The sequence below is a fragment of the Elgaria multicarinata genome, chromosome 1 (genome assembly GCF_023053635.1).
Source record: "Elgaria multicarinata webbii isolate HBS135686 ecotype San Diego chromosome 1, rElgMul1.1.pri, whole genome shotgun sequence".
Taxonomy (NCBI): Eukaryota; Metazoa; Chordata; class Lepidosauria; order Squamata; family Anguidae; genus Elgaria; species Elgaria multicarinata.
This window is the reverse complement of record NC_086171.1, coordinates 126177037-126196834: the sequence shown is the minus strand read 5'-3', so window position 1 is coordinate 126196834 and position 19798 is coordinate 126177037. Positions and strand designations below refer to the sequence as shown.

General features: G+C 42.5%; 1 protein-coding gene across 1 annotated transcript in view; it reads left to right on the top strand.

Moving 5' to 3' along the window:
- RPAP2 (RNA polymerase II associated protein 2) overlaps positions 1-19798 on the top strand; it is a 59841-nt gene that overhangs the window by 4078 nt on the left and 35965 nt on the right. Inside the window, exons 4-7 of the mRNA XM_063136389.1 lie at positions 291-389; positions 3856-3921; positions 11002-11090; positions 16279-16314. Coding sequence (XP_062992459.1) covers positions 291-389; positions 3856-3921; positions 11002-11090; positions 16279-16314 — 290 coding nt within the window. The remainder of the gene's footprint in view (positions 1-290; positions 390-3855; positions 3922-11001; positions 11091-16278; positions 16315-19798) is intronic.

The following is a 19798-nucleotide window of genomic DNA, read 5'->3' as shown; positions in this document are numbered from 1 at the left end:
GAGCATGTTTAACTGGATGAGCTTAGAAGCCTCCCCATTTAAAAGATATTCACTGTCCCCCTTTCATTGTTCGCTATTCCTGTTCAGTGTTCATGCTCTTCGTTTTCTCAGGCTGCAGTCCTCTGCACACATACCTTGGGAGTAATCCAATTGAACTCAATGAGACTTAACTCCAAGAAGGCATGCATAGGATTGCACTGTCAGTCGCCCATTCTAAACATTTCTTTACTGTCAGGTTTGGAGAAAGTCCTTTTTTAAAAAACATGTCTCTTTGTTTTTGATAATTTCAGGGGAAATTTATAACACCTTCTCATTATAAGGATGTTGTGGAAGAACGATTAATCATCAAGGTGTGCGGCTATCCCATATGTCGAAACAGGCTACAGAATGTAAGCATCTATGAGTAGTGAATATGTTATTTCTTTTTTCTGCAGTGTTTCATTCAAAATGTATTCCAGGGAACTGTCCAATAAGGATGGGGCAACCAGAGATGCTTCATCTCACTGTGATTCTCTGAACTCTACTTCGTATCTCAGTTCATCTCATTCCTGTTCTTCTTTGCTACCTGTTTTTCTTTTTGCTCGAATGGGGGAACTGCATTTCAAAAGGGAAAACTGCACATTTTAGTGTGTGTTTTTCAAAAGTGCACACCATTCCCTCATTGACTAAAGAATGAAAATGCATTCAAACTGTAAATGGGGCAAGTTCGAATGATTTGCTAATGGAAACAAAATTCTTGTACACCCCTGTTGTCCAGTACCTAGCTTTGATTTCCCCCCTCCCCCCCATAATATATCGGTATTGGAAACTGGAGTTTGATCCATTGATCTTCACTGATGCGTAGAAAGGAATCCTTGGCCATCTCTGTATAGAGGTAGTTACATGCCGAAGTTCATCTGTAAGTGAGGATTTGAATCTGGATCCTCACAGTCTGAGATTTCCTGGTATGCTGTATTGGCCTCAACAGGACATACCATTAAATTATGGCCTGGGCATTCCACAGGCTGGCATGCACCTCTTTTCAATTGTTACTTTGAGAATGAGGTCAGAAGCTTTTGCATAAAAATGGAAGCAAAAGCTTCTAATCTCCTTCTCAAGGTAACAAAAGAGTAGGAACCACAGGTTAGCTTTGACTCGATTCACATGGACAATTTGTGGGCATGCGTCCTTCCCATGAGCCATTTACATTTCTGGAAACAACCTCTGGTCAGTGGTTGTCAGCATGACGTGTAAAGCTGGAATGTTGGCTTGTTTGGGGGTTAAACAACCCAGGAGTTAACCTGTGGTTTGTTGTTGGTTTAACCAGTCTGGGTTCTCATGTCACACAGTCTCCAATTGAGTTGACTGGAGGTTGTTAACAGAAAATGGAAGTGGTCTGCATGTGGTGCTTGTCCCTGCAAACTGCAGCTTAATTAATTAAGCTCTGATTTGCCACTGTGATGTTCAAACAACCTCTGAACCCTGACAAACTGTGGTTAGTCTTAACTAGGTTTATGAAGCTGTCTTATTTCAATAAACTATAGTTAAGATTAAGGTTTGGTCTTAATCCCAAACTGTGATTAACTGAAAACAGAAGCAAAATCTTCTGATCACCTTACAGCTGTACCTGAGGGGAGTGGGGAGCACAAGAGCCCAAGGCTCATGCACTTAACAATAAATCATAAACCATAGTGAATTGTTACGTTCAAAATGTGTCATTGGCTTCCTTTGCCGGGAAAAGTTGCTGTAGTCTATTAAAATAGTTTAAGGCAAGAATGGGGAATTTCTTTATAGATCCGGGGACTTTTGTGGGTCAGATGATTTCACTGGATGTGGTCACACTGATTAATGTCATACCCCCTTTCCCCCACTGCCCATTTTGCCTTTCTCTGTGCTACATACAGCCTTTCACCATTTAAAAGTGACTCATGTAACACTGGGAGGAGTGGTTTATTTATTTATTACATTTTTGTACTGCCCATCAGCCGAAGCTCCCTGGGCAATGTACAACCAAAAACCATAAAATATAACAAGTACAAATTTAAAACATTAAAAAGTTAAAAAGGCAATCTAAAACCAGCTACATTAAAACTGGGGAAAGCTTGTGTAAAAAGGTATGTCTTCAGGAGGCGTTTAAAAGATACTACGTTTCCTGCCTCCCAAACTGCACGAGGGAGGGTCCTCCAGAGGGTGGGTGCCACCACAGAGAAGGCCTGCCGCCAAGGTTCTTCATGATGGCATTCCGTTCATCTCAGAATGGCCAGTAGGGCCTCCTCTGAGGATCGTAGTTGTCGTCTGGGTGTATATAAGGGAAGGCAGTCTGCGAGGTATCCTGGTCCTAAGTTTAGGGCTTTGTAGGATAACAACATAACCTTGTATGTGGCTCGGTAGCTGACAGGCAGCCACTGGTTCCTCCCAGCATCCACCTTCATTTGCTGCTCTTGGTCACGTTAGGGATGGTGAGTAGCACACAAAGAGACTTGGCTGGTGCTGGCATGTGTGGCTCCTCCCTGCACTAGCCAAGTCTCTGGCTTTGTATGCCACTCATCGTCCTGGTGGGGAAGATGAGTAGCACATAAAGAGATGCAGCCGGTTCTTCCCAGCATTGGCTGAGGGGGGATCTACACTACTGCTTTAAAGCGCTTTATAACAGTTTTGACAACTGTTGGGGCCCAGGACACACTGCATATACAGTTTTCAAAACGTTTTCAAAGTGCTTTAAAGCGCTTTAAAAGCAGTTGTGTAGATCCCCCCTGAGTCCCTGGCTCTGCACTTGCTCGTATCCCTACTGTTATCACCAAACTGTGATTGGAGATAACAGCGACGGTTTCTCCAGCGGTCCAAACTCTGCTCCCTGTAGGAATCCAAGGAGGTTCAGCAGGCTGGAGGTTTCCCATCCCTGGTATAGGTGGACCTTCATTGGATCCCTTGGGAGGGAATATCCCACATTTTATGCAATATATACCAAGAATGTTCTGCCTTAAGAATATTGTTTAATGTGTTCCCAATCTTCTGAAATACAATATCAGAAAAATAATTGAGCGATTTACATTGGGCTGCCTGTGATTGATTTGGTAGCTCGTAATACGCTCCACACACACGTGGAGAAAGGTAAACCTGATTAAAACACACAAATGCACTGCCAAGAGTGGAAGGGGCTGGAGAAAGAGTGCCTGCAGCCATGTTTACATGAAGATATGTGACACCTAGGTCAGCCTTCCTCAACCTGGGGCGCTCCAGATGTGTTGGACTACAACTCCCAGAATGCCCCAGCCGGGGCATTCTGGGAGTTGTAGTCTAACACATCTGGAGCGCCCCAGGTTGAGGAAGGCTGACCTAGAAAATTACTCTTTTCAAAATCAGGCCGAAGTCTTCAGTGTTTAAATAATAATTCTGCAAAATCTCATCAATTTATTGTTATTGTTATTATTATTTCATTCTTCTCATTGAGAAGATGACGGTATAACCTTTTTCTTATCCCTCGTTTCTATGAGCACATCTGTTAAGGCTTATTCTCCAAAAAGATGTGCACCCATGAAGGGTACAGTCACAAGATTTCCCCTTGAGGGGAGATCAACATTCCAGTGCTTGAGCCAAAAAGAATGTCTGGCCACATTAGTAGCTGCTATGGAGGTGGCTGAGAAGTGGAGAGCATCTTGTGTAGCATCAGCCAGCAAGGCAAAAGATTTAGAGAATCTGATCAGTCCCTTTATATAAAGTGGTCTGATTTATTATTGTTTATTATGTCTTCTAGCCATAAGATGGTGGTTTGGTAAGGAATAATAAATATGGAGGATTATTTCAGAGGAAAGAAATGCCAAAAGGTACATTAACTATTTCTCCAAATTAGGTTTGTGTTTATTTTTATTTTTTCAGGTACCAAAACAAAAGTACAGAATTTCAACAAAAACAAACAAAGTTTACGATATTACTGAAAGAAAGGTAAGTTTAGATGCTGTTTTTTTTTTTAAATTAGCACTTTATTTTACTGTTCACTAGACACTGATTCAAGATTGCAAAGAACTCTTGAGGATGGAATACTGGCCACTGCCTGTCATTGGCCACTTCAGCTATGTGCTCCTCTATCACTGCAAATGGATTCCTTTTCCATGCCCCAGTGATTTGGAGCCGGTTCACACAAGCAACTCTTAATATAATGAAGTCAACCCCAAGTTCATTTTTTCAGTGGATTTTAATTTATTGAGCTGAACATGTAAATTAGGGGTGGGCAAATAGTGGCCTTCTAGACGTTTTGGCCTTCAACTCTCGTCAGCCTCAACCAGCAAAGCCAGTAGTGAGGAATGATGGGAGTTATAGGTCAAGACATCTGGGCAGCCACAAGTTGCCCACCCCTGATGTAAATATTGTGACATGAAGCTAGATTTGAACTTAAGCTGCTGCTCCAATGACACTGGGGAAAGTCTGTCTTTCTTTCACTCTGTTTTTGCTGCTGGTGCCTGGAACAATGGGAAATGTAGTTTTCCCAGGGTGCCTGATGACATCAGCTGCCCTTAGGAAAACTACATTTTTCAGCATCACAGACACTGGGGTTTGGGAAGAAACAGGTAAGCTGTATTCAGCCGTTCTCATAAGCCCTATTCAGGGATTCTAAACCTGAATAGGGTAGACATGTGAAGGGAGGGAGGGCTTTAGCCTTGTTGCATTTTGTCATTCATGGAGGGTCTCCATGAGAGCTGGAATTCTGGAAAAACAGCCTTCTCCAGGTTGGTGTGAGGAAGGCATCCCACAATGGGTTATCTCCCCCTATCGCCCAGGAAAAGCAGGGATTATGCCCTCTATCTGTCTGAAGCTCCTAGCCAGTTCGTCCCTGCTTTTCGCCCAGGACAGAGCTAATTCTCATCTCCTATCTCAAGCCTATACCTATCTCTATATTTTTTAAACTCCTTACCTTTTTGATCTTCTTTCTTACAACTAGCCTTTATTTTTCACCTCCTCTTGCCAAAAAAGAAAAAAAAAGTTTCTTTTCTGCTTCTTTTTCTCTGCCGCTTGCCTATCATTCTCCATGACCCCTGCGGCAAAGAGAACCATTTCAAGGCCTGAAAAGAAAACGATGACTCGTGAGAGTCATTAAGGAGTGGCTGACAAAAGGACAATCTATCAGGGAGATAACCAGTTGGGCTGCCTACTGAGGCTTCCAGCCACGTAGGATCAAAGAGATCACCAGCCCGGAGGCTACGGCCCCTTGCTGAGTCTCTTAAGACACCAGGAATGGTGTGATCCTAGCCTCAAAAGAAGTGGCCAAGGCTGAGGGAGTCTCAAGGGCCCCAAGTACGCCACCTTCTCCACTCAGAGCAGCAGGAGGAAACAATCAAACAGTCAGACGCTCCAACAACATCAAGGGTGAGATCAAATCCATTTATTTCCCCCCCTCTCCCTCTCATGGAGGTTTCCCGCCAAACAAAGCAGGCGGCCATTTTAAGTTGCAGTTTCGATCCTGACTTGCAAAGGGAAGCCCATCCCCCCTCTACCTCCTCCATTGCTCAGACAGACACAGTGAGATCGTCCAAACGCCTATCTCAAGCATGGCTCAAATAGATAAATCAGTCTTCGCACAGATCACTAAGGCAGTACTGGACAATCTAACTGACCATTTATTAGATAAGGAAACCTTGAGATCAAGCTGTTCTGCAAAATGTGCCAGAAGCTTGCACAATTCCAAGAATTCCTGCTCTCCTCATCTGCACTTAGAAAACAAAAATAAAAATGAGGCTTCAAAATCAAAATAGCCCAATCCTTCCCTCAGTCTGCACTCAGCAGGTTCTGAGGATGACTCTCCAGTCCTACACTCCACAACCAGAGGTCGTGCTAACAAAATCCAAGACCACCTTGCCTGGGCTCCACCCTGACAGTGATTCCTCTGTAATATCACTGCAGGAGTCCTTTTCAGAAGGAGAGGAGGGTGGATGGTCAGACACAGAAATTGCAGACCATTTCTCATCTGATCTATTCTTTAACAAAGAGGACTTTTTACCTTTATTGTCCAAAGCAATTGCCTCCCTAGCTAGCGAGCCAGGACAACCTGAGCAGCAGCATCTAGAGGGGCAGCGATGTTTCCAGAGCCCAAGCCAGCCACCAAGAGTTACCTTTTTCCTAATTCCTTCAATAAATTAATGAAGGATGAGTGGAAATCTCCCTTCCAATGAAAAAAGGGAGTTAGTACAGCACAGAGGTTTTACACTCTTCCTCATGATGTGATAGAAGAACTAAAAATTCCCTTCGTAGATGCCCCTGTGGTGGCTTTACTTTCAGGTGCTGTAACACCAGAAGATGGTGACATTCCCCTAAAACACCATGGAGAAAGGAAATCGGATCCACGTTTTTAAAAAGGCACATGAAGCTTCAGCATTCACTTTAAATAAAACAGTATTGTTTTATTTTTGCTAGAGCTTCCATCTTATGGCTAGAAGACGTAATAAACAATAAGGAATTAAATCAGACCACCTTATATAAAAGGACTGATCAGATTCTCTAAATCTTTTGCCTTCCTGGCTGATGCTACACAAGATGCTCTCCACTTCTCAGCCACCTCCATAGCAGCTACTAATGTGGCCAGACATTCTTTTTGGCTCAAGCACTGGAATGTTGATCTTCCCTCAAGGGGAAATCTTGTGACTGTACCCTTCATGGGTGCACATCTTTTTGGAGAATAAGCCTTAACAGATGTGCTCATAGAAACGAGGGATAAGAAAAAGGTTATACCGTCATCTTCTCAATGAGAAGAATGAAATAATAATAACAATAACAATAAATAATAACAACAACCACCTCGCCCGGTCTTACATGACCTTTTGCTCTTTCTGGATCACTAACCGATCTTCCTTTAGATCCAAAAAGCTACAGGTTCCCTAAACCAACATGGTCCAGATCCAGCCTTCAGCCAAGGAGCGCTACCTCCTCTAGCTCTTCTACCAAACTCCCTCCTACTTTCCAGACCTCCAGGTCTGGAGAACAACAGTTCTAACATTAGGGAATCCATCATTGGAGGGAGACTTCAGCATTTCCTCCCATCATGTGAACATTCCACGGACAATTGCTGGCCACCAAGAATCACGTCATATCTACCGCAATACAGCATCTATTTCAATTAGGAGTGCAAGAACCAGTACCATCTAATGAAAAATACAAAGGAATTTATTTCATCTTCTTTCTGATTGTCAAAAATGTCAAAGGCTGGAGACCAATACCAGACCTCAAACATCTTAATAGGTTTGTGAGATACCAAAAAATTCCATATGCAGATTCTCCAAGCCATCAAGGAGGTCCTCCACAAAACAGAATATTTGACATCAATAGACCTCACTGAGGCATATGTGCATATTCCCATCTCACTGCTTAACAGAAAATTCCTACACTTCACCTAGCAGAACTAGCACTTCCAAATGGCTTATTCTTGGCACCTCACGTCTTCACCAAGATCACGGTGTCATTAATAGCTCACCTCTGATTAAAAGGTGTGCATATTTAGCCATATTTGGACAACCACCTTATCTGGTCTGGTTCCAGTCAGAAAGCCTTGCAGGATCTCCAGACAACTGTTGAATACCTAGAAAGATATGACTTTATCATAAACAGAAAACAAAAAGAAGGGGACAAAAACAAAAAAGGCCACCTCACACCCACCTAACTCCCTCATTTAGGAGCACTCATCAACACCTCCAAGGGGTTCGTTTTCCTCTCCCCAGAGAGAATAGTCAAGCCCCAGAATGGTTCGAGGGCAATTTATCGTCAAAGAATAACCAATTTAATGGACGCTACACGTCTTCTAAGTTTGTTGATCTCATGTCTCGGCATTCTCCTGTAGTATGGAGTGTACTCTTGCTCCCTTCAGTGGTTCCTATTACACTTCCAAGCTCAAATAGCATAGCAATCACCTCCCCATACATCTTCACATCGGACACTCCCTCAGGTGGTGGCAAGTTCCCCAAAATCTTCAGGTGGGCAGCCCCTTCCAGGAGCTAAAGAGGATCACATTGATGACAGATGCTATCCTCGAAGGGTGGGGAGCCCACTGGAACTTCCTCCTGGTCAAGGAAAATGGAATGCAGAGGGGAACCGCCACAGCATCAACTGGCTGGAGCTCGGGGCAGTTCACCTGGGTCTAAAAACAACAACAACACCATTCTCACGCTATCTGTGACATTCTCATATCCTAGTCAGAACAGACAACAATAATGCGAGCCCACATAACACATCAAGGAGGTTCCAAATCTTCCTCCCTACCCTAGAGGCCTAGTGCATGCTATTATGGGCCGAACGGAACTTAGCCTCCATATCAGCCCAACACATCAAAGGGACCCTGATCCATACAGCAGACCACCTGAGTTGGCAACAAATAGACCCGGGGGAATATTGCTTACATCCAACAGTCTTCCAGGAAATCATACAGTGCTTTGGTCCACTAATGCTGGACCTGTTCGCTCCCAGACACAACCACAAGCTGCCAAGATCTCTCCAGATTTCAGACTTACGGAGCTGAAGGAATAGATACACTATACATCAACTGGCTGAAAGAGGTTCTTTGCATTCCCTCCAATCCCTTTCCAAGTGAGAGTTCTGCAGAACATCAGAAAGGAGCAAGTGACTGTAGTCCTAGTAGCCCTCTTCTTCTGCGACGTCCCTGGTTCTCCAAGATCCTAGCCCTAGCAGTGGAAAGTCTGTGGTTCCTGCCCCAGATCTCGGACCTCTTGTCTCAGGGAGCAGTTCTCTACCCAGACCCAAATTGGCTCAAACTAACTGCCTGGCTGCTGAAAGGTCCATCTACTTAACTCTGGGTTATTCTGAGGATGTCATATGTACCCTGCTGGACTCCACCACCAGAATCTAAGAAACAACCTGGAAGTCTTTCTGCAGGTGGAGTGAAAGGGAGAAACTTAATCCACAGGCAATAGCTGTCAAGGAACTCCTAGCCTTTCTCCAAGAAAGTCTCCAGATGGGTTTGAAACTGGGTACCCTGTGCAGACAAAAGTCAGCCCTGTCATCAGTCCTTTCCAACCCTGATAGGCAGCCACTAAGTTCACACCCTCGCATCAAAATATTTTCTCTGTGGAACAGCATTCGAGAGTCCTCTCATAGTCCATAGGACTCCTTCCCGGAAGCCTATGAGTTGTAGTTTCAGCATTGACTGAACCTCCCTTTGAACCAATTGCCTCTATCCCGTTACACATTCTGTCATAGAAAGTTCTTTTCCTTGTGGCCATAACGTCTGCTCGCAGAATTTCAGAGTTATCTGCCATCTCAATCAGAAAGGCTTCATCACCTTCCATAGGGACTCTGTCGTCCTTCGAATAGACCTGACCTTTATCCCTAAGGTCAACATGCTATTCCATAGGTCACAGCAGCTTATTCTGCCATCTTTCTGCCCTAACTTTTCTCATCCACAGGAGAAGGCTTGGCACAAGTTGGATGTCCACAGAGCCATTAAAGTTTATCTAAGAAGGACAGAGTCCTTTCGATAATCTGACTCAGTGTTTATTTCCTTTCACCCTGTAGCTAGGGGCAAGAAGATTACCAGATCTACCCTAGCTAGGTGGTTAAAAGCATGTATTTTTTTGTCCTATGAGTCTTCATGCCTCTTAAGCCGTTAGGAGTCACAGCTCGCTCCACTAGAGCAGTAGCCACATCAGCTGTCTTAAGTGCTAATGCCCCTCTGGCAGAAATCTGCAAGGCGGCCACCTGGACAAGTCCTAATTCCTTCATAAGACGTTACAAAATCAACACATATGCCTCAGCGGATGCCTCCTTTGGCAGGAGAGTCCTCCAGCAGGTAGGACTCCAGGAGGTCTCTGCCTAAGATTTTCCCACTCAAATAAGGGTTTTTAGCTTTTGCATGTCCCATTGTGGGATGCCTTCTTCACACCAACCTAGAGAATGGAACATTGGTACTTACAGAGTTCCTTCTGGGTTGGTGTGTGGAAGGCATCCCAACCACACTCTGAAACACAACCAAGTCTGTTTGTATAAGTAATCAGGCCACTTGTCTCTGCACTTAGCTGGCCAGACCTTTGCCTAAGGATCCTCAAAGTTTGTACTCTCAGATTGATTTCTAAGTACTACTAACAGGTTATCTGTTCCTCTGTGGTTCTTCCTTACTTATGATACAAAGAGAGGTTTTCTTCCTCAATTTCTGAGCTTTAGCCACGGACAGAACTGGCTAGGAGGAGCTTCAGACCGATAGAGGGCATAAAACTCAGTCACGTGAGTCCCTGCTTTTCCTGGGCAATAGGGGGAGATAACCCATTGTGGGATGCCTTCCGCACACCAACCCAGAAGGAACCTTCTCGGTAAGTACCAATGTTCCGTTCTGGGTTATGTGAAGAGCCTCCAAAAATACAGGAGGCTTTCCACAAAGTTGCCCTCCACAAATAGAGGGTGAGGATCGTGACAACAGAGGGAGGACGGGTGAGAGCACTCCTGCTCCTCACGAGTTAAAGTCAAGCACTTAGAGACTGCCTGAATAAAGCTGAAGAGAACCAATTACCCCACCTCACACGCGCACACACACACACACACACACACACACTGCTTGCTCCTGTGACCAGAGCAGTATTTTGCATTTGGTGTTGTATCCCGCCTCAATCCAGAGGGAGAGGCAGGTAAGAAGAAATAGATGATTGATGGAGGAGGAGAGAGGGAAGAGAGAGATGCAGTAGACATCAGGTTAAGGGGATTGAGGGATGTATCAGTGGTGGGCAGATAGGTTTCAACTGTGAGCAAACACAGAACTTTCAGAGAAACCTTTTTATTAACTGTTCTCCACACTTGCCGGTAATTGCCAGTCCCAATTGAGCCTGGGGTATTTTACTTGTCTCTACAAAAACAACCCTGCCTTTCCTATTGTTGTGATTTCTGTGTTCAGCACCTGACCTTTAAATGTTTTAAGTATCTGTGCTTAATGTGTTAATTAATTCTTCATGTTTACTAATCTGTTAAAACTTGCACTAAGTTGATATCTATTTATTAAAGTAAGGCAATAACACATAATGTTGTCCCTTTTGGGGACAGTGTTTTTGCAGCAACTTTTGTTACAGAGCATCAAAATACTTCGAGGGTCAAATTCCCAAAAGTCCAGTGTGGATCCGAGAAGAAGAAAGGTAACTGGATAAATTAATAATACAAGTAGTCCTTCACAAACTTTGCTTCTCCAGACCATGGCTGGTAGTGCGGGTAACCTGTGGCCTTCTGGACATTCATGGACTTTAGCTGCCATCAGTCCCAGATAGTGTAGTCAATGGTTAGGCATGATGGGAGCTGAAATCCAACAACATCTGTTTCCTCACCTCTGCTCTAGGCACACAGTTCTGTTCTTTGGCATCAGTGGCAGGAAATCAATATTTTTATGTGTTTGTGTAGAAAAAAAGGCAGTATGCTTTTTTTACTGTGTGTTTTGTCAGAAGATGCTATATTTACTACTGAATAAGGTAGTTGAATTTTCTCACCTTCTCAGTATTGATGGCCAGTATGCTTACATTGAGACAGTATGCCTACTCAAACTTGTTTCTAAACTGACTTAACGGCAAAGGCAACCTTCCTTAGAACATAGGAAGCTGCTTTATACTGAGTCAGAAAGTTGGTCCATGGGATATGCCTGGTGTAGCCAATTGGGTGCCCTCCAGATGTTTGGACTACAGTTCCCATCAGCCCTAGCAAGCATGGCCAATGGTCTGGGATTGTGGAAGCTGTGGTCCAAAGTGTCAAGTTGCCTGCCTCTAGTCTATGCACTGGCTCTTTCAGGTTTCAGACCTGGGTCTTTCTTAGCCCTACCTGGAGATGCCAGAGATTAATTAGTGATAAAACAGTTGGGATAGGCAAACTGGTGAAAATAAAAAAATATGCAGAAATCCCTGATCATAGTATTTTATCTATGCAGGCTAAAAACATGCATTAAAAGAACAGAGGAAAATACAATACTGTTATGTACTTTCCTCTGTTGTCTTTTAATGTATGTTTTTAGCCTGCATAGATAAAATAATATGATCAGATATTTCTGTATATTTCTTTATCTTCACCAGTTTGCCTATTCCAACTGTTTAGTTCAGGATTGGGATACATTTCTCATTTCTTGTTTTGTTTGGGATACATTTCCTATTTTGTTTGCTGGAGATAAATCTGAGATCTTCTACATGCAACACATGTACTCTTTCCTCTAACAAGGGATAACTCCTGAAGCACATGCCAAATATAGGATACTGTCTCCCCCACCCACCCACCCCCAGACATATGCACACACAGCCAGTTTTTGTCTCCTCTCCCCTGTATATTTTTACAGCCATTTGATCCTTCTAATTGCTTGGAAAGAACAGAAGCTCTACTATTGACAGTTGAAGGATTAATCCTGGTATTTTACTCTGGTTGTAGCAAATTGAGAAAATGGCGTGATCAAATGCTTACGTTGGTGACTTCGAAGATGAAGTGAAAGTAAAATGTTTTGGAAAGCAGTGTAGAATCTTACAAAAAGGATGTCGCTCCTGCAGGAGTGTCATGGCTGATGGCTGTGCTATTATGCTTCACTGTCATGGCGCTGAGGAACTGTGGCTCCTACTGAGGACAGTGCAGATGTGATGTGTGGCTCTTATGAACTGTAGGGAACGAGGAGAGAGCAGCCTTGGGGATCAGAGGTGTACGTCCACCTGCAGATTCAGATCCTGCTTAGCCTTAACCGCACTCCGCCTTCCCTGATCTGGCACCCTCCAGCGGTTTGGGCTCTAACTCCCACCATCTGACTGTTGGTTGTGCTTTCTGGGGCTGATGGGAGTTCTAGTCCAAAATCTATAGAGGACACCTTGGGGAAGGTTGACCTAGATGTTCATGAACTGTGTAACAGCAGGTAAAGAGGTGAGAAAGGAATTTGCCCAAGAGAAGCAAGGAGCAGTGGGGAGGCCATGCGTGTCTCCAGGGCTGGCGTCCAACCGTATGTCTGCACTCTTGACTAGAAAGCCTTCTTCTGAGGTCCTGTCTTGGATTTTTTTTATTGGAAGGGAAGGATTATCTTTCCTAATCTTATTAGAACGGCTGTTCTAATTTGAGCATTGCAACCAAATGAGGACTCTTGATTCAGGCTTTGAATGTGTTCACTTGTGAATTAGACTACTGGGGTGCTTCCAGGCAAGGCTGTTATTGTGCAAACGCAGAAATTTACAAGACACCCAGAAAATGGTGTTTTCCATTTGTAACCCTCCCATGTTGTCCCACCTCTTTTTTATCTCTCTTTTTTTTTTAACCGCAGAAAATCCATTAAGCAAGGGAAAGGCAGAATCACTGCACAATGCCTTTTGAGTTGCATTGCTAAGAGGCCTCCCCCTGGAAGCACCCTTAGAGTAGACGTGGTAATACTACAAGGATGGAAAGGAACCTGTCTTCTGTTCCTTGTCTGCAACAGATGTGTTATATCTGAGTGGCCTAACTAGAGAGAAACTGTGTCTAGCAACTAACGAAGTCCCCACTGGGTGGCACTGCCTCATAGGGTATGTCTCTCTTAACAGGAGACATACAGGTCATACAGATTTAGCAAACAGTATTCAAAATCTGCTGCATACTGCAAAATGCTGATAACAGTTCTAAAATCAGAAATAATCTCTCTCCCACCACCCCTCACCCCCATATCAGTTCTGTTAAGGGGGAAGGGGTTAATTTGAACTTTCAAAACCAGAAAAGTACAGCTTTTTCAAATGGATTGTGTGAAAAAGAAATACTCCAAGGTAATTACAGTGTCCAAAGTTCACTGCTGCCTTTAAAAATGATAAAAACTTTGGAGAGTTGTCCCCGCTCTACTTCTTGTTAACTGCAAGAAATCATGTTGAATGACAAAGATCTACTCAGTAAGAACATAAGAAGAGCCATGCTGGATCAGACCATATTTCGTCTAGTATTCTGGCCAACCAGCTTTCTGTGGGAAGTTGCCAATTAGAGTGCCGTAGTACTCTCCAACTTGTGTTCCCCACTAACTGGTGTACATAGGCATACTGCTTCTGAATCTGGAGATAGAATATAGCCATCAGGATTAGTAGCCGTTGAAAGCCTTTTCCTCCATAAATGTGTCTACACTTAGGTCTAAAAGGCTGTGTTCAATGCAAGTAACATGTAAAGATGGCTTGTGACGTTTTGGTGCCAAGTTCAGAAAACCCAAATGGCATTGCCCAGTAGTGGCGATATAATAAACTAACGGATTGATTATTTTCTTAACGGAATGCCAAAACTTGCTTTTGGCGGCCGGGGCAGGCACCCGTCCTTGCCTAATGGTATGGATGGCTTTGGTTGAGGAAAAAAGGTGCACACAGTGACTCTCGATAGTGTATTAGGATACACATTCCTGCTCAACTCAAGTGATGGGTGGGTGCGCATGCCTTCATCTGGCTATGAGGATCACATTGGATGTCTCCCATCCCATTCAGTGTGGGATTTTGTGCCAGGTTCTGTGCATGGAATGTTGCCCTCTGCAACCCAGAGCTTCACTCATCTTCAAGGGTCTGCTGCCTGTTCTGATAGATGAACAGAGGGAGTGCTCTAGTTACATGTGTGAAGCTGCTGTGCCAATTGCTACCGCTGTGGCAAATGCCTGAGAAATTTGGCTTAAAGTTTTTTCAGTGATGAGGCCCTTCTAAAACAGCAAATAAATTCACAACCAATTATTCTTCCATGGAAACAGCTCCAGTGTCACCTTGTCCCACTGCTGCCATTACTGGCAGACCAATGAACAATTGAAGTGAAGGCACAAATATTTTGAGCTATATTAGAAGTACCTTTCTGAGAGTGAGGGCTAATAAACTGAATCTCAAACCAGACAAGACTGAGATGCTGTTAGTGGGTGGTTCTGCTGACAGGATGGAGGGTGTTCAACCTGTTCTGAATGGGGTTGCACTCCCCCTGAAGGAGCAGGTTTGTAGCTGGGGGGTCCTCCTAGAACCATCTCTGTCACTTGAGGCCCAGGTGGCCTCAGTGGCATGGAGTGCTAGCTTCAGTTGGTGGCCCAGCTACGCCCCTATCTGGACAGGGATAACCTGGCTTTAGTTGTCTATACTCTGGTAACCTCCAAATTAGATTACTGCAATGCACTCAACGTGGAGCTGCCTTTGAATATTTATTTATTTATTCATTTATTGCATTTATATACTGCCCCATAACTGAAGCTCTCTGGGCGGTTTACAAAAGTTAAAAACAGTAAACATTAAAAACAAATATACAAAGTTTAAAAACATAAAAAGCATAAAAACAACAGTATCCTTATTTGAAGACGGTTCGAAAGCTGCAGCTTGTGCAAAATGCAGTGGCCAAATTGACCACAGGGACCAGAAGGTTCAAGCATATAAGACCCACTCTGGAATGCACTGCACAGTTTACAGACCCACCTGGTGCACCATATTTATTTATTTATTTATTTAGAATATTTATATACCACTCCCCATTGAAAATTTTTCGAGCAGTGTACAAGATAAAATGAAAATAAAAAACAGAATAAAACACTTAAAACAAATTTTAAAAGAAGCAACTACAGAGACTCAAGGCTGCATATTAAGGAAAGGCTGCACAGCCTTTGTGAACATAAACATACAGTTATTGACTTACCTCAGCAGGGCATTCAATCCACCCACCTACCCCGCAAGTTCATTGAGTCTGCCTAAGTGGTTAATGCTGTTTAAATGAATTAGCACAGGATATGTGCTGGTAGTGTCATCAATTGGGAGATGCCTATATTCATATCTTTTAGAAATGTCCAAAGTTTAAAATTAATTGGTGGTCTATATTGTTTTATGTTGAACAAATTATAACTTGCAATAACTTCAGAGCAGCTCTTTAAAAATAGATTTGTTTTTTTATGGTGATGTAGAAAATGATGATGTTGAGATGATCTATTGACTGCTGCTAAAATCTCCCTTGCATCTTACTAAGAAAAGCAATATTCCCCCCAATGTTTTGTGTTTTTTTAAAAAATTGTGATATTCTGATAATGCTATAATTAGGGGTGCAATCCTAGGGGATTCCAGTAAGCTAGTGGACATAGGATTGCTCTCCAACTTACTTTATTTGCTCTAGAGAAAATCAAGTATATGAAGATCATTTTGTAAAAAGGCAGATGTTATTTATTTTTGGAATGATCAGTTTAATGGAGATCTACCCGCGTATTCCTTATTTACCATGTTATATTTTTAAGCCTCTCTAAATTTCTATGCAAAGTATGGTTATATATTTATATTATAAAAATAATAATAGATAATTTAAATCAGTTCTTGACTCATCAATGTAATCAGTTTTGTTTCTAAATGCATTTTATTTTTATTTCTCAAGGCCACCAGACATCGAGTTGCTAAAGGAAGGGGAAAGGTACAGTCAAATCGATGCTTTTATTTATGTATCCACAATCCGGTTTCACAAAGTCTTTGATTTCCTGTTCTCTTCTGTCATACAACTGCAGTTATTGTAGCCTCCACAAAGACTTGTTTGCCTTGATTGTTGTTGGTGATTTTTTTTTCCTTTTGTGATGGTGAAAAGTGTGTTTGATCTGTATGATTTTCAGCTGCCCCTAATACTGTAGTATATTTGAACCTGTTGAAATGCAGCACAAACACAGTGTTTGCTCATGGATCCGATGCATCAGTTTTTGTATATGGCTTCCTTTGTGAGTGAAATGGGACCAATTATATGTGCTGAAAGCTTGTTTACATCTTCAGGTAAAACATTAAATAAGTAGGTTTCCCGGTTTTGTATTTATTTAAAAAGTGAAAAGAAAGCTTTGACTAGATCTGCAATCTGTGCGGTTTTACTTATTAAAAAAGAAAAAAGCCTGCATTTGCTTGGGTCTCTAAAGGTCTTTTTTTTTGTCTAAAGCCTAAAGCAAATTCACAGTACTTGCTGTTCTTGTATAATAATGGGGCAGGGGTGTACCTGTGATGTGCTTGTTAGTGTGGTGTGCTTCTTCTTGTATAAATCATAGAATAGGATAGATTTTTTTAAGCTCTTCTGTATAGTAAGACAGATTTTAATCTTTCAAAATTCAGGAGTGTATGAAATTGTTATTGCCCAAACATCTGATAGCTGAGATGTTCAGTCTTATATCCAAAAACGCTTGCTTGTTTGTTTATTTCTTAGATTTATATATTGCCTTTCTGCCACAAATGGTGCTCAAGGTGGCCAACAATAATAAAATACAGATTAAAAGCAAAATCCTAATTAAAACATAACATAAAAAAGATCCATTAAAACAGAATTACAAATATAACAAAGACCCTTTTCAGACAACACGCTAAGCCACAGTGGTTAAGCATTTTGAGCTAAACATTATGGATTAGTGTGTCATGTGAACCATTCCACGGTGTAAACATGCTTACTAACCATTTGCTGCAAAATGGTCAGCAGCCTAACCGTGGCTTAGCGTGTCATCTGAACAGGCCCAATCAAAGAAATAGCACCCAACCAATTAAAAAAACACTAGAAACAGCTGCAGACCAGCTTACATGATAAGGGCCTGCCTGAATAAAAATGTCTTTTCCTGACAGCGGAAGGACAATCTTTGCCCAATCTAGCCTCTCTTGGTATTCCAGAGCCTGAGAGTGCCCAGCTCTCTCTTGCATGTATTTCCACCAAATGTGTCCTGGCAGTGGCGGGAATGAGAGAAGACCCTCACCAATGATCTTGAAACCTGGTCCTCCTCATAATGGAGATGTTTGTTGGGTATCCTGGTCTAAGTCATATAGGACTTTATAAGTCATAACCAGCCCTTCAAATGACTGGAAGCCAACAAGGCAGTCACGTGCTCCCTGTAACTGGCTCCCAAATTTTCCAAACATTTTTCAAAGGCAGCCCCACGAAGAGCATATTACAGCAGTCCAAATGTAATGTTACTAAGGCATGCATGGTCATGGCCAGACCAGACATCTCTCAGGACAGCCACAGCCAGGACACTAGCCTCAGCAAGTTGGCACACTTATGAAGAAACACTTGCTTCCACATCAGTCTGCCTGTGCACTGAAGTTGTCATCTGAGGCTCTCCTCCATATTCCCCCCTCCCATCAGAAGTGAGGCAGAAGAGGGAGCTTTCTCAGTAGTGAGCCCCGTTTATGGAACTCCCTCCGCTGGGACGTACTTTGCTACCTCATTGGCACCAGAAGAATACACTTTTATTTTCCCAGACTTTTAATAGATAAACTATGATAATTTTATCTGTCGGATTTCCCCCCTCCTTGGCCACTGTTACGCGTTGCAATTTTTCTTTTATGCATTTACAGTGCAGTGTATAGTGTTGCTGTTCAGGATTCCAGCCCATCCATTCCATTCCATTCTACCCCCCAGGCCCATTTTACAATGTTTTCCCCTTTAGAGTCAACATTTCATGGCCACTGAGCATGCTCAATTCTCACTGGGCTGTTTTGGGGAATAAATACACCAGATTTATTTGTTTTTCTGCAAACCTTGGGGTTCCTGCAAACCTACTGATACTTTCTGCGTAGGTGGTGCCATTTTGGCTGCATAAGCGACGGCACGCACCACCTAAACATTGGAAATAGAGAGAACAACGTTTGTTTTATTTTTATTGTGCAAGCCGCCTTGAGAATATATATATATTGAAGAGTTGCGTAGAAATGGTATAAATAAAAACAATATATGAAATCCACCATCAGAGGAGCCCACTCCCTGGTTTATTGTTTTGGGACTTCCTCTGATTGTGGAAGAAGCTATTCATGCAGAGAGCCTCCTTGCAGTGAAGATGGGTAGCTCTGCTGCATTTCTGCATTGCGAGTTATTGGATCGTTCAGAAAGTCTTTATAATTTCTTGTTCACAATTGAGGTTGATTGGAACGAGCAAGACAGAGGAGTGAATTATGCATAGTGACAACTGGCATCTTCCTCTCTGGATGTGGGTTCTTTAGACCCCCGGAAGCCTTCAGTTCTTAACAGTGCAATCCTATGCAATTCCTACCGTCGCCAGCTGAAGACCTTTTTATTTTCTCAGTATTTTAACACCTAATTTAACTTTAATTTAAACTTTGCTGTTTTAATTCCGTATTTTAATCTATATCAATTTTTGCTGTGTGGTTTTCTCCTGGTTGTGCTTTTTATATTGTATTTTATATTTGTGTTTTTAGAATGTTGGTTGTTTTATTATGCTTTTCATGGTTTTAATTTTTGTGAACCGCCCAGAGAGCTTAGGCTATTGGGTGGTATAAAAATGTAATAAATAAATGAATAAATATGCATGTCTACTCAGAAGTAAGTCCCACTGAGTTCAAGAAGATCTAGTTCTGGATAAGTAGGTATAGGATTGCAGCCTCAATTAATATATTTCTTCTGGCAGGCAGCTTACCTGGTTGTTATCCATACATAGTCTTCAGGATAGACTGCACCAATAATAATAATAATAATAATAATTTAACACTTATAAAATGCCTATAACTACTGAAGTGCTATACAGATATTGAAAGATAAGACAGTCCCTGCTTAGAGAAACACAATCTAAAATGCATAATGAAAAAGGAAAAAGGAACGGAGGGAGAAGAAAGAAAGCACTGGAGCAAATGGGCCATGTTGCCCTTCCCTTTGCCAGGATGTCCTTACTAGGAGGCAGGTGTTGCAGCCTTCCAGTGGCTTTGGTCTGCAGCCCCAGGGTTTCTCAATTAAAATCAACCAAGCCACTAAAGGTCACAGTAAACCCCAAAGGCTCTCTGTTTGACGCCCCAATATTTGAAAGAAAGTAGACATAACAAAATTGCAATCACATTTAGTGGGAGCTCGCCAGTCCTGCCATCAGATTAAGCAGATACATATTAATAACTTCCCAGAATGGCCACCCGTATCTGTCCTGGAAATAAAG